This window comes from Hyperolius riggenbachi, chromosome 7 (genome assembly GCF_040937935.1).
Source record: "Hyperolius riggenbachi isolate aHypRig1 chromosome 7, aHypRig1.pri, whole genome shotgun sequence".
Classification (NCBI taxonomy): domain Eukaryota; kingdom Metazoa; phylum Chordata; class Amphibia; order Anura; family Hyperoliidae; genus Hyperolius; species Hyperolius riggenbachi.
In genome coordinates, this window is record NC_090652.1 from 261,519,118 (window position 1) to 261,533,005 (window position 13,888).

At 44.5% G+C, this 13,888-nt stretch overlaps 1 protein-coding gene across 2 annotated transcripts in view; it reads left to right on the forward strand.

Moving 5' to 3' along the window:
* Positions 1 to 13,888, forward strand: part of LOC137524999 (polypeptide N-acetylgalactosaminyltransferase 3-like) — a 95,811-nt gene that overhangs the window by 33,419 nt on the left and 48,504 nt on the right. For both annotated transcript variants that reach the window (XM_068245614.1, XM_068245615.1), the window contains exons 2-3: positions 8,612 to 9,196; positions 11,285 to 11,457. In XM_068245614.1, coding sequence (XP_068101715.1) covers positions 8,703 to 9,196; positions 11,285 to 11,457 — 667 coding nt within the window. In that variant the 5' untranslated portion in view covers positions 8,612 to 8,702. The remainder of the gene's footprint in view (positions 1 to 8,611; positions 9,197 to 11,284; positions 11,458 to 13,888) is intronic.

The window sequence follows — 13,888 nt, forward strand, 5'->3', positions numbered from 1 at the left end:
TTATTTTGAGTATTTTTTTGTTTGCTGGTGCTGTAAAAGGCATTTTATTGACAAGCTTGGAAATATCACCTAGGAGAAAACATTAATTGCATATGGGCCATTAACTGCTACTCTTTCTTGTCGTATATATTTCTGATTGTGATACAGAGGCTCTCCTGGCTGAGACCAGGACCTCTCCACACCTCTGCTGTTTTTAGTAGTCCCAGCTCCCAAAGACTAGGGTTTGGCTGGCTGTCCACTATTAGACCTTGTGAGCAAATCTTATGGTAGCTCAGGACATGAGGGTCTTGAGGAGAGTAGTGGCAATTACCCATAGCTCGCATCTTTTCCCAATGGGAAAAAGGAAGACTGAATATTAAGGCATGAACACTCATTAATTCAGCCATCTATCAGTATTAAAGAGAGTCTGAAGCGAGAATAAATCTCGCTTCAGACCTCATAGTCAGCAGGGGCATGTGTGCTCCTGCTAAAACGCAGCTATCCCGTGGCTAAACGGGGGTCCCTTCACCCCCCCCGAAATCCCCTCCGAGCAGCGCCTCCCCTCTTCCGGATTAAGGCAGGGCTAACCGCCGCAGCCCTGCCTCACGCGCGTCTGTCAGCGCGTATCTCCGCCTCTCCTCCGCCCCTCTCAGTCTTCCTTCGCTGAGAGAGGCGGGGGAGAGGCGGCGATGCACCGCTGATAGACGGCGCTGAGAGGCAGGGCTGCAGCCATTAGCCCTGCCTCAAGAGCAGCAAAATCTGCGACCAAGTTGGTCGTAGATTTTGCAGGGGGGGGGGGGGGGGGGGGTTGGGGGGTCAGGGACCCTCGTTTAGCCGCGGGATAGCAGCATTTTAGCAGGGGCACACATGCCCCTGCTGACTATGAAACAAGAAGCGAGATTTATTCTCGCTTCAGTGTCTCTTTAAGTAGAGTTAATAAGTATAAGTCAGTATTTCATGCCTCGTCAGATGCTACGATGATAATGGAATACTAGGAAAACGCCCTGCTGACACCCTGCATGTCACGATAATCTAATGCTTGTGCCATTTAAATAATACCAATATTTGTACTAGAGATGTTTCTCTTTATAGAAGGGTCAGGACAGGATTTGGTTTAGTAAAGAGACTTGCTCCTCCAATAGGAGACACAGTTGGGATGTATGAATAGGGGTGCACACACATCCAATGCGTGAGAGCCTGCCTACACAATCTATTCATAGTATTTAAAATCTGTTGGCCAGCATACTACATGGAACAGGTAAAATTGGGCAACCATTGGACAATCAAAATTAGATGTGTACACACCCTAAAGCCTGGTACACACTTTCAACTTTGATTGGCCAATCACTGAACAATTTTACCATTGCCATGTAGTATGAGGGACAACAGATTTTGAATACTATGAGCAGATTGTGTAGGTAAACTGTTAGGGCCAGTGCACACCAAAAAGCGCTAGCGTAATCGCAAATGCTCAGCGCTTTTTGAACAGAGTAACCAATCAGCTCGAGGTGACACAAACCACTAGGAATGTGTAGGGGGATAAAAGAGACCAAAAAGCCCTCCTACTAAAAAACAATGCTTGGTGAAATTTGCCTTCTTAAAACAGAAGGAAACTTGCAATAATTCGGCTTTTAAGTGAACATTTGTGGTTACCCACAATGCACCACTACTGATTATGCAAATTATCTCTATGCCCCTGTAAACCAGGCTAGCATCCTGAACTGCTGGTGTATAGCAAGCCTATAGCTTTACATTTTACACAGCCACATCAACCCCACATGTAGACAGCCTGTTTTTGACTTTTGGTCCTCATCAGTGCATGGCAGGGATTGATATGGCTGTATGGTATAGGGCTTGGACCAGTACAACCAGTACAATAAGAGTAACCAAGCATAACACATTAGCGCTTTTTAAAGTGTTTTTTAAAGTGATTCTATGCATGTGCCTAGCGATTTTATTAATTTTTTTTTAACCTCCCTGGCGGTCTATTAAAACCGCCAGGACGCGCCGCAGCACTTAATTTTTGTTTTAAATCATGTAGCTAGCCTAGCGTTAGGTACATGATAGCTGCTGTGCAGCGGCATCCCCCACCCCTTCCGATCGCCTCAGAACGAGATTTCCTGTTTGGCTTCCCCCGTCGCCATGGCGACGAGCAGGATGACATCATGGCGTCGGAGGGAGTCCCAATCCACCCCATAGCGCGGCCTGGCGCTGATTGGCCAGGCTGCGCAAGGGGTCCGGGGGGGTACCTCTAACGTGACAGGTAGCGTCGACGATCGGCTTGTACACGCAGCTAGCAAAGTGCTAGCTGCGTGTAACAAAGCAAAAATTGAGCAAATCGGCCCACCAGGCGTCATAGTGCCCATTTAATATGTTTTGCACTGTACAGTACACTGTTATCTCCTCATGTCACATGTCGCCTCGGGTACACTTGAAAATAAGTTGCTCTGATTAAGTGTGTGGTTCTCATTTTTTACTTAGACTTTTTTTTGGTACTTATTTTTTTTTAGATACCGCAGAAAGGTGTTGGCATTGATACACCTGACTGGAAGATATCTAGTAATCCCACTCACAGACTGACAGTAGGGAGTGAGTTTCCAGGTGTAACAAGTGCCACTGGTGCCCACCTGTGGTGACCCATGTTTATGACCTATATAAACCAGGTTTGCAAACCTTTGGCTTTTGTCAAATTGCCTTCTTTTTTATAGACTTTAGACCAGGCATGGGCAAACTTGGCCCTCCAGCTGTTAAGGAACTACAAGTCCCACAATGCATTGCAGGAGTCTGACAGCCACAGTCATGACTCATAAAGGCAAATGCATTGTGGGACTTGTAGTTCCATAACAGCTGGAGGGCCGAGTTTGCCCATGCCTGCTTTAGACTACTTTAAGACTTTACTTTGGTATATGGATAGGTTGCTTTCCCATTATTGGTGTTGGAATTCAACACTAAAGAGGAAGCATCAGTCATGTGAAATGCATTGAGACTTGCAATTTAGTAAACACCTTACCTTAAAACCTCCCTCAACCTGCTGGGCGGTCTGGACGAGCTCAGCTCGTCCAGTACCGCCGGAGCCTGACGCTCAGGCCCTGCTGGGCCGATTTGGCTCAAATAAAAAGCAGCACACGCAGCCAGCACTTTGCCAGCCGCGTGTGCTACCTGATCGCCGCTGCAGCGCGGCGATCCGCCGCATGCAGCGGCAAAAGAGGGTCCCCCAGCCGCCTGAGCTCAGCGTAGCCGGAACAAAAAGTTCCGTCCAGTGCTAAGGGCTGGATCGGAGGCGGCTGACGTCAGGACGTCGGCTGACGTCCATGACGTCACTCCGCTCGTCGCCATGGCGACGAGGTAAGCGAAACACGGAAGGCCGCTCATTGCGGCCTTCCGTGTTACTTCTGGTCGCCGGAGGCGATCAGAAGAACGCATCCGGAGCGCCCTCTAGTGGGCTTTCATGCAGCCAACTTTCAGTTGGCTGCATGAAATAGTTTTTTTTTTTATTAAAAGAAAACCCTCCCGCAGCCTCCCTGGCGATCTTAATAGAACGCCAGGGAGGTTAACCCAATCATTTTCAAAAACCAAAAAATCATCAATCAATTAAAATCAAGCACTTTATTGTCAATGTGTAACACAATAAAATTACTTTTCATGACAGCCCCACGGTGCATTTAGGGAACATCGTGATACTAACAAACATAGAAATAGAGAAATTATACAAGTATGCCAGGTAGTACAAATATTTAAACAATTTGTACGCAGTGTTAATTATTTCAGGGAGGATTCAGAGTTTATCAAGTTTATGACAGAAGGGAAAAAGCTGTTTTTCAGTCTGTTTGTGTGTATGCGGATTGATCTAAAACGTTTACCTGATGGAAGGAGCTCAAGCAAGGCATTTCCAGGGTGAGTGTTGTCCTTGATAATGTTTTTGGCCTTTCTCATACAGGGAGTCTTATACAAGAGTTCCAGTGATGGTAGTTCCGTGCCGATAATAGCTCCTGCTGTTTTAACAACTCGCTGCAGGGCTGCTCTAGTTGCCTTCGTGCAGCTGCTGTACCAGGCCGTCATACAGTTGGTCAAAACACTTTCTATAGGGCATCTGTAGAAATTAACCAGCAGCTTCTGTGGGAGGTTAGCGCTCCTTCGTTTTCTCAAAAAGCCGACGTTGTCGCTTGCCAGTTACAGCTTAAGCATTTTCAGCCCAGGACATGTTCATTGTGATGGTGACTCCCAAAAACTTAACATGTACCAGAGATAAAAATAATGAAAGATTTGATACTTACCTAGGGCTTCCTCCAGCCCCATAAGCTCGCCTTAGTCCCACGCCGTCCTCCCATGGTCTGCCATTCGGCCGCAATCCGCTCCGGTAACAGCTCAGTCGCGTCCAGTCTTGGCCTTCTGTGCATGCAGAAGCCCCGGTTAAGTTTCAAATCGTTCACCTTCATTATTTTCATCTCTGGGTCACTTGAAAGCTGGAAACTCTCTTAACAGCTTCTGCATGGATCATTATCAGTACGGTAGTTCTAAAGTCCAGAATAACTCCTTTGGTCTTTTTGTATTTAAAAAACAGGTTGTTAGTGTCACACCATGAAGTCAGGTTCCTAACTTCTTCTCAGTATGAATACAAAAGACAGAACATTTTCAAAAACTATATTGTTCTAATTTAAAAAAACAACGAAAAACTTGGCTTAGACATGCAAACTATTTATCAGGAGCTCAAATTATTGCTTTGGGCACCCATTAGCCGATATTTGTATTGTTGCCTATGGCGCCCAAATCGTCCATTAGCTGCAGGCACCCACATTTCCTGCTTCCATCTCAGATAGCCTGGATTCGGCACAACCCGGTGATTTGTACGCAGAGCAGCTGTGCCTGAGAGCGAGGATCTGTGTTATACAACCACACCTGTTTATCCAACATACTCCCTCTGTACATAATGACCTCTAACTGTCGCGCAGCTTATATTTTCCAGTGTACACATTCAAATGCTGCATAATTTTTGTGAATCACTCCATCATTTGTTTTAATGATTGTGGAAAAGTAAACTATAAAGAAATGGCAACCCATGCAGTTTCTCTAACTTTAATTGAAGGTCACCTGAGCTGAGAAGGATATGGAGGCTGCCATATTTATTTTCTTTCAAGCAATACCAGTTGCCTGGCAGTCCTGCTGATCCTCTGCCTCTAATACTTATATCCATAGACACAGGGCTGTGGAGTCGGTACAAAAATGATCCAACTCCTCAGTTTATGAGACCACTGACTCAGACTACAGGTACCCAAAATTTCTCCGACTCCAACTCCTTTAATCTAACTTTTACTAAGGCTACGGATTTGGTTCAAAAATCCTCTGACTCCGACTTCTCAACTTTGACCCCACAGCCTTGCATAGACACTGAGCAAGCATACAGCACTTCAGGTGCTCTGACTGAAGGTTGACTGGATTAGCTGCATGCTTGTTTCAGGTTTGTGAATCAGACACTCGTGATGCATGATCAGCTGGGCTGCAAAGCAACTGGTATTGTTGAAAGGTAAATAAATATGGCAGCCTCCATATACCTCTCAGTTCAGAAGTCCTTCAAAGTGGACCTGAACTCTTGCACAGGACAGAAGGAAAACCTAGAGAAATGCACCCTGTATGTATTTAAATAGTTTAGTCTGTCTAATCTTCCCCCCCCCCCCTCATCTGGGAATAATCACAACTGTCATTTGATCTCTCAGCTGTGTCAGCTGGCTGCCTCGGCACTTCAGCTAATTCGTAAAACCAGGATGTTAACAATATGTCTGCTTCCATGAAAGCAGGAAGTAAACACACTGCAGATTTATTGCAGGATTTGTATCAGCTGTAATAAAGAAATGTGTTTCTTTAAAGTAAACCAGACCTCTAAAAATGGCAAAAATTGATACTTACGCGGGGCTTCTTCCAGCCACATAATCACTTCTGAGTCCCTCAGCGTCCTCCCGCGGTCTGCCGTTCAGTCGTGTCAGTCCGAGTCTACTGAGCATGAAGACCCAGACTGGACAGGGGCATGTTTTAAAGTGTCCCTCTTCCTCATCTTGAAAAGTTGGGAGGTATGATTAATCACTCCCACCTTATTGATTTCTGGTTTTGGGAGGTGGGGTGTAATGCATTACTTGCTAGATCAAGCTGTTATCAACCCAGTAGTTTAAATATAAGTTAAACTCCAAAAATTAGACTATCGAGTAATTCAACATAAAAGGTGAAACTAATATATGAAATAGAAACCCATTTGCAGGCATTTTGGATTAGAGTCTGAGGGCCAGTGCACATCAAAAACCACTAGCGTAAAAGCAAACATTAGTGCTTTTTGAAGTGATTTTTTTTTTTAAGGTGATTCTAGGCATGTGCCTAGCGAGTTTCTAAGCATGCCTAGCGTTTTTTTTAAGCGTTTTTGGTGTAGCGTTTTTTATATTTTGTTACAGTAGGGCTGTAATGTAACAGCTTCTGCAACAAAAACGCTTGGAAAATCGCTCTGATCTAGCGCTTTTCAGAGTATTTTCCACTTTCCTATACTTAACATTGAGGCTGAGCCGTCTCAGAAATCAGCAAAAATGCTGCAGGACCTGCATTTGGGGAAAAAACAAATCGCTCTGGTGTGCTCCAGCCCATTGAAATACATTAGCCAAGAGCTTTTCAACGCACAAGCGTTTTTAAAAACGCTCAGAACTGCTCTTGGGGTGCACCAGCCCTTACACTTTGAGCCTGATGTATTGACCATTTTCACAATATTCTAATCATCTGAGATTTTGATTTTCGGGGTTTCATAAGCTGTAAGCCAAAATCATCAAAATTATAACAAATAACTGCTTGAAATATCTTGCTTTGCATGTAATGAGAGCAGAATGCTGCTGCCAGATTGCTAACAAACCAGCCTCGCCACTGTCACATTACACCGATCCTTTGCTCACTGCACTGGCTACCAGTAGAATGGAGAATACTCTTCAAGATTGGAATGCTGATATTCAAATCACTGCACAAATTGGGCCCTGGATACATGAAGGACTTGCTGAAGCTGCTTCACACCTCTCACAACCTCAGATCAGCAGGTTCCATTAACTTGGTGACTCCCAGAGTGCACATCAAAACCTTTGGAGACAGAGCTTTCTGTCATGCTGTCCCTACTCTTTGAAACTCCCTACCATACCCAGTAAAGACAGCCCCATCCCTGGAGTTACCGTATAGTCCGGCGTATAAGACGACCCCCCAACTCTTGCAGTTAAATTATGGAGTTTGGGATATACTCGCCGTATAAGACTACCCCTCTTCCAACGCACACCAAATTAAAATAAAAATTAAAAAATCATGTACTGGTGCTGTGTATGAACAGATACTGGTGCTGTACTGTATGCGTTACCCAGTATATAACAGTGTATAGTCAATTGACTTGTTGCATTGGTCAACTCTCCTTAAAGAGTAACTGTTAGCCCCCAAAGTGAAATTTAAATCTGTACAGCAATGTTTTATTTAGTATTAAAGTGATCAAAAAAGCCAATGAGTTCTGCAAAAATCAATATAATTTTGCTACTATGTAGCCTTTTGCCCACGCTAACGACGCAAAGCCGCATATCAGATACTGATGACGAGCATGCAGAGCATGCCTATGTTTGCCCTCTCCCCCCCCCCCAGGACCAGGTGCCGATCTATTTGCACCACAAACAGCTGACCGCTCTGACACGGAGACAGAGCGGCAGCACTTCCAGCGGGAGCACCGCAGAGCAGCCGCCGCCGAGTCACATGTGAGAAAATCACATGTGAGAGATGCACGGCGGCGGCTGCTCTGCGGTGCTCCCGCTGGAAGTGCTGCCGCTCTCTCTCCATGTCAGAGCGGTCAGCTGTTTGTGGTGCAAATAGATCGGCACCTGGTCCTGGGGGGGAGAGGGGGGTCGGGCAAACATAGGCATGCTCTGCATGCTCGTCATCAGTATCTGATATGCGGCTTTGCGTCGTTAGCGTGGGCAAAAGGCTACATAGTAGCAAAATTATATTGATTTTTGCAGAACTCATTGGCTTTTTTGATCACTGTAATACTAAATAAAACATTGCTGTACAGATTTAAATTTCACTTTGGGGGCTAACAGTTACTCTTTAAGTAGACTGGTCAGCTCTCCTTGTCTACCTGTTTATCAGAGCGGTATGGAAGAATAGATTGCGCTCCGTCAGCAGGGAGATCTGAGAGGCGGTAACAGGATAGGGTGTATCACCCGGCATCAATGACACCCGGCGTATAAGACGACCCCCAACTTTTCAGAAGATTTTGAAGGGTTAAAAAGTAGTCTTATATGCAGGAATATACAGTATTCAAATCCAGACTGAAAAGCCACCTGTTTAGCCTGGTATTTCTGGACTTCTTCCTCTGTACCACGAGTTACCAACCAACCAATTATTGGTCTCAGCCATGCTTATGCGCTTTGAGTCCTACGGGAGAAAAGCACTTTACAAATGTTATTTGTTGTTGTTGTTGTATTTCACATTAGTTTCACTTTTTAAATTGAATTACTGAAATAAATGAAGTTTTGTACAATATGAACATTTTTAGTTTCACCTGTATATATAGTTCTGAAAGGTTTATACACACCATGTTTAATGTTCCTTTTTATAACTAAATAACTTTGTTTTTCAGGTCCTGAAAGATGACGGTAAAAGTAATGGAACACTTGCTTTCTCCGTAGATGAAGTTTGCGCCTTGTTGAGTGACCAGTGCAAAGACAAACATGACAAACTTTAAAAGGCTGGTCCTAGGCAAGCGCTTCTTGCACTGGAAACTGGGCGCGGCCACGCTGATTTTTATGGGTTTTGTGTTTTTAATACAAAAGGAAGTGGTAGACCGCGAGATGGATGAGCTTTCGGCACAAGGTGGTGGGAGAAAGAAAAAGATGCTGGACATGGTGATTGAAGCGGTAAATAATTTCAAAGACTCCGTGCCAAAAATGCAGATTAATGCACCAGAGAGGCAACTGGAAGACGAAGGACAGAAACGGTGTTTACCAGGATATTACACCGCAGCAGAACTTAAGCCTTACCTTGAGCGGCCACCTCAGGACCCCAATGCACCAGGGGCTGCTGGGAAACCATTTAAAATGGGCAAACTTACCCCTGAGGAGGAGGAAGAAAGGGAACGAGGAGACAAGAAACATTGTTTTAATGTCTTTGCCAGTGACAGAATATCACTGCATCGGGACCTGGGACCAGACACAAGGCCTCCTGAGTATGTTTAGTCTACGTCTCATGTTACGTCATTTGTCTAAGAAGCACCTCAGCCCTAAGGATACAGGTCATAGTGCAAAATATTTTCACACTTAAAGGATACATGAAACAAGAGGAGAGGAAAGGAAAACTTAACTTACCTGGGGCTTCCAGTTTCCAGAAGTCTGTGTCTTGTGTTAAAGTTCTGCTCTGCTTCAGGCTGCCGCTAGCCCCTCCGTAAGATCCTGACCTGTGGCTGGGTCATGGTCTTCTGCGCAAAAAAACACTTGAACTGCGCAAGCTCACTGCCGTGGGAGCATGATCACGAGAGGCGTGCGGCACAAATGAACATGTGCAGAAGACCAAAACCCAACTGTGGTTCGGGACCTTGCGGAGGGTCTAGCGGTGGCCTAACTTTATTGTGGGACACAAAGACTCCTAAAGGCTGGAAGCAGCCCCAGATAAGTAAAGATTTTCCTTCCTCTTTTTGCCTTATGTATCCTTTATACAAGGTCTCTGGAATGTAATTGGCTAGGAATGAGAAGTCCGATTCAGCGGAATTTCAAATGTTTTGCATCCGAGTTCAGTATTATAAATCAGACCTTATGAGGGGGAAAAGCAAAGCATGGAACTGTAGCTGTCCTCAAATAGTCATAAAAAAGAAATGTACAGTATACTCCTATTTTTATAGCAGCTGCCTATAATACAGGTTCAGTGTTGACATTTTGGCACCAGAACATTTGAGTTCAGAGATTGTAGTGCTGCCACAATAACCCTATTATAACAATTAAAACTTATCCTCACCCTACCCCAACACTAATTTTACTTCACACCAACCCTACCTCAATATTATACCTGCCCTCAGACTGACCTACCCTGACACTAATCCTACCATCATATTAATCCTACCACAACATTAATCCTACCTTGCAATTTATCCTACTCCATAATCGTCTCACCCTCATACTGACCTAACCTTGACATTAACCGTACCATCGCTCTGACCCTATTCCAGCACTAATCCCACCCTGCAATTTATCCTACTCCATAATAGTCTCACGGTCTCACCCTCACACTGTACTAACCATGACACTAATCGTACCATCACCTTGACCCTATTCCAGCATCAATCCTTCCCTCACACTCGCCCTACTGACATAATACTATACCTAGTCAATAACCGCAAGTCTAGTGGCTAAACCAGGCATATTTCCCTGTACTGCAGGTTTAGTAATCAGAGTGAGCAGCTCCTGCCCCCAGTGCTTTAACTGTCCCTCAGAGGAGCTCACAATCTAACCCCTCCCATAGTCAGTTACCATCTTTTTGTTCCTATTGTAGTCTAAGGCCAATTTCTGTATGTTTTTTTTTGTAATGTGAGAAGAAACTTTAACACAGGGGGTCATACAAACTCCATGCAGATAGTGTCCTAGCCCCGATTTGAACAATTGGTGACTTTATTTGTGCTGTTTCAGTCTACATAAACATGTAATATTATGATCATTTTAAAGGGAACCTGAAGCGAGAGGTACATGGAGGCTGCCATATTTATTTCCTTTGAAGCAATACCAGTTGCCTGGCCCTCCTGCTGATCCTCTGCCTCTAATACTTTTAGCCATAGACCCTGAACAAGCCTGCAGCTGATCAAGTGTTTCTGACATTATTGTCAGATCTGACAAGATTAGCTGCATGCTTGTTTCTGATATGATTCAGACACTACTGCACTACTACTACTAGATTACTACTAGTTCAGCATGACAGCCAGGCAACTAGTATTTTTTAAAAGGAAATATAGCAGCCTCCATATCCCTCTTGCTTCAGTTGTCCTTTAATTTGTGTAAATAATGGCTTTTAGGCTTGAGGCACACAGCAGAGCGCTTTTTGATCAGTCAGCCCTGCACTTGCAAGAAAAATGCTCTCATTGACTTTCATAAAAATCACAGTAAAATCTTAGCAATTTTTTTGAAAAACCATGGCGATCTTGCTGCGATCTTTATGCCAGTCAATGGGATTTTTTTTTTTTTAAATGCAAATGCAGTGCTGATGGATCAAAAATCGCCCTGCAGTGTGCTTCAGGCCTTGCCCTGATGAGAAACACTTTAATGTTTTTCAGATGTATTGAACAGAAGTTTAAGCGCTGCCCAGCACTGCCTACAACCAGCATCATCATTGTCTTCCACAACGAGGCGTGGTCCACCCTGCTGCGCACCGTATACAGCGTCATGTATACATCACCTGCCATTGTCCTCAAGGAGATCATTATGGTGGATGATGCCAGTACAGATGGTAAGCTGAGGAAACATAGTAATTGTACTTCGCAGATAGACGTGCAGTTGTATCCAGCCCCTGCATTACTGAGACTTGACTTTACAAAAGGAAAGCTGCGATGTGATAACTTTGGAGTGTCATAGAGACACAGCACTTTACTTCCCATAAGGAAACATGTCATGGGAAGGGTATGGGAAACAGAAGTTTGCTTTCTTAAAGGATACCCGAAGTGACATGAGATAGACATGTGTATGTACAGTGCCTAGCACACAAATAACTATGCTGTTCCTTTTTTTTTCTTTCTCTACCTGAAAGCGTTAAATATCATATATGTAAGTGGCTGACTCAGTTCTGACTCAGACAGGAAGTGACTACAGTGTGACCCTCACCAATAAGAAATTCCAGCTATAAAACACTTTCCTAGCAGAAAATGGCTTCTGAATGCAAGAAAGTGATAAAAACAGGAATTTCTTATCAGTGAGGGTCACTCTGTAGTCACTTCCTGTCTGAGTCAGAACTGAGTCAGCCACTTACACAGGGCCGGATTTGCACTGTTTACCGCCCAAGGCCACTGTCACCAGCCACCACACTTCAGGATAGGTAGCCAGATTACCCCTTCCCTCTAGTATAGTTAACCTGCTGACCCCTCCCCCCCTCTAGTATATGTAGCCAAATTACTCCTCCCACCTTTGCCTCCAGTATAGGTAGCCTGATGACTCCCTTAATCCCTCTTTTTCCCACTCCCCCTTTTAAGTATAGGTAGCCAGCTCACCTTGACACCGCAGCAGCCATCAGTTTGACTCATTTCTCAGCTCGTCTCCTGTGCCGAAGCTTCTTCTACCACTCTGTCTCCAATACTGCCTAAGTCCATAGCCGCCACAATGCAAACGTGGACAGAGAGCAAGGTGGCTGCTGGCAGCAGAGTACCATGGTCAGGATTTTCCCTGCATTGCAGCATTTGCAAGCTTGTTTAGCCTGCTGTTTTGTTGCCCTTGCTCCTGTGATGCCCTAGGCCATGGCCTAGGAGGCCTTGGCCTAAATCCGGCCCTGCACTTACATACCTGATATTTAACTCGTTCAGGCAGAGAAAGAAAAAAAGAAACACAGAATAAGTTATTTGTGTGCTAGGCACTGTACATACACATGTCTATCTCATCATGTCACTTCGGGTATCCTTTTAAACAGAAGGTATTTGCGATTTATTCAGGTTGGAGTGAGCATATGATGTCTCCCACGATGCATCACTGCTGAATATGCAAATTGGCCCTGTGATGTCCCTGTAAGCTAGCCACACCCCCAGCACTGCTGGAATGCAATGATCATCCTTTTAATTGTACAGAGCCACGGTAACTCAACATGCATACAGACTGTTTCTAATTGGTTAATCCTCATCAGTGCATGGCATGGATGAATGTGGCTCTATGGGGTAGGGCTTGCAACACCCAAAGTTACAGATTGCCCAGATTGCTGAGTAAACCAGAACTCCTAGGAGGGGGAACCTCTAGGAGGGACTGTAAGGGATCAAAAAGCCTCCTTACTAAAATGCTATGCAAAACAGACGTTTGCCTTCTTTAAATCAGTCTCCTAGAAGTCCTGGTTCACTATGAGCTGGGTAATCTATGATTATGGGAAGGACACCCATAGTTAAACAGCAACAAAAAAACAATATTGCCTGTCTGATCAGTGGCTTAGCAATAAAGAATACTGACGTTCAGCCATACTAGTGTCTGCATAGGGCCCCCTCCAGTTGCTGCTTGTGCCCTTTATTGATGCTGTAGTGGTAATGGCCATCTCTCTATTAACTAGTGTCAGAAAAGGATTAAGATGAAATGGGGACCAAGGCAAGGTACTAGTCTTGCTTCCTCCTATAGTCTTTTTGGTAAGTCGAGGCGGGAGAGTGATCAGAGAAAGTGACATCTGGGCCCCTTGGTGCCCACTAGGCTCAGGCGGTTGTCTAAGCTGCCTAGTGGATGATCCTGCTCTGACTAGTGGTTAGTTAGTAAGCGTACAGGTTTCTTTTGACATTATTGACCTCACCTTTAACAACCTGCAGTGCTGGATTCATTTTGGGTGACTGGTAATGTAGTTGCTGTAGGGAGGTATTTCGTTTTTGGTGAAGAGGAAACTGGACCCCTCAGACTTTAGTTAAATTGTGGTGTGACTGTAAAATCACATTAAATTGCACTGAATGGTAGTCACACAAAAACTCAGCCTACAGTGTGTTCTCCATTCAATAAGAATCATATTGCGACATGATTTTGTATTAAAAATATATATGTGTGTGTGTGTGTGTGTGTGTGTGTGTGTGTGTGTGTGTGTGTGTGTGTGTGTGTGTGTGTGTGTGTGTGTGTGTGTGTGCAGAATTATTAGGCAAATGAGTATTTTGACCACATCATCCTCTTTATGCATGTTGTCTTACTCCAAGCTGTATAGGCTCAAAAGCCTACTA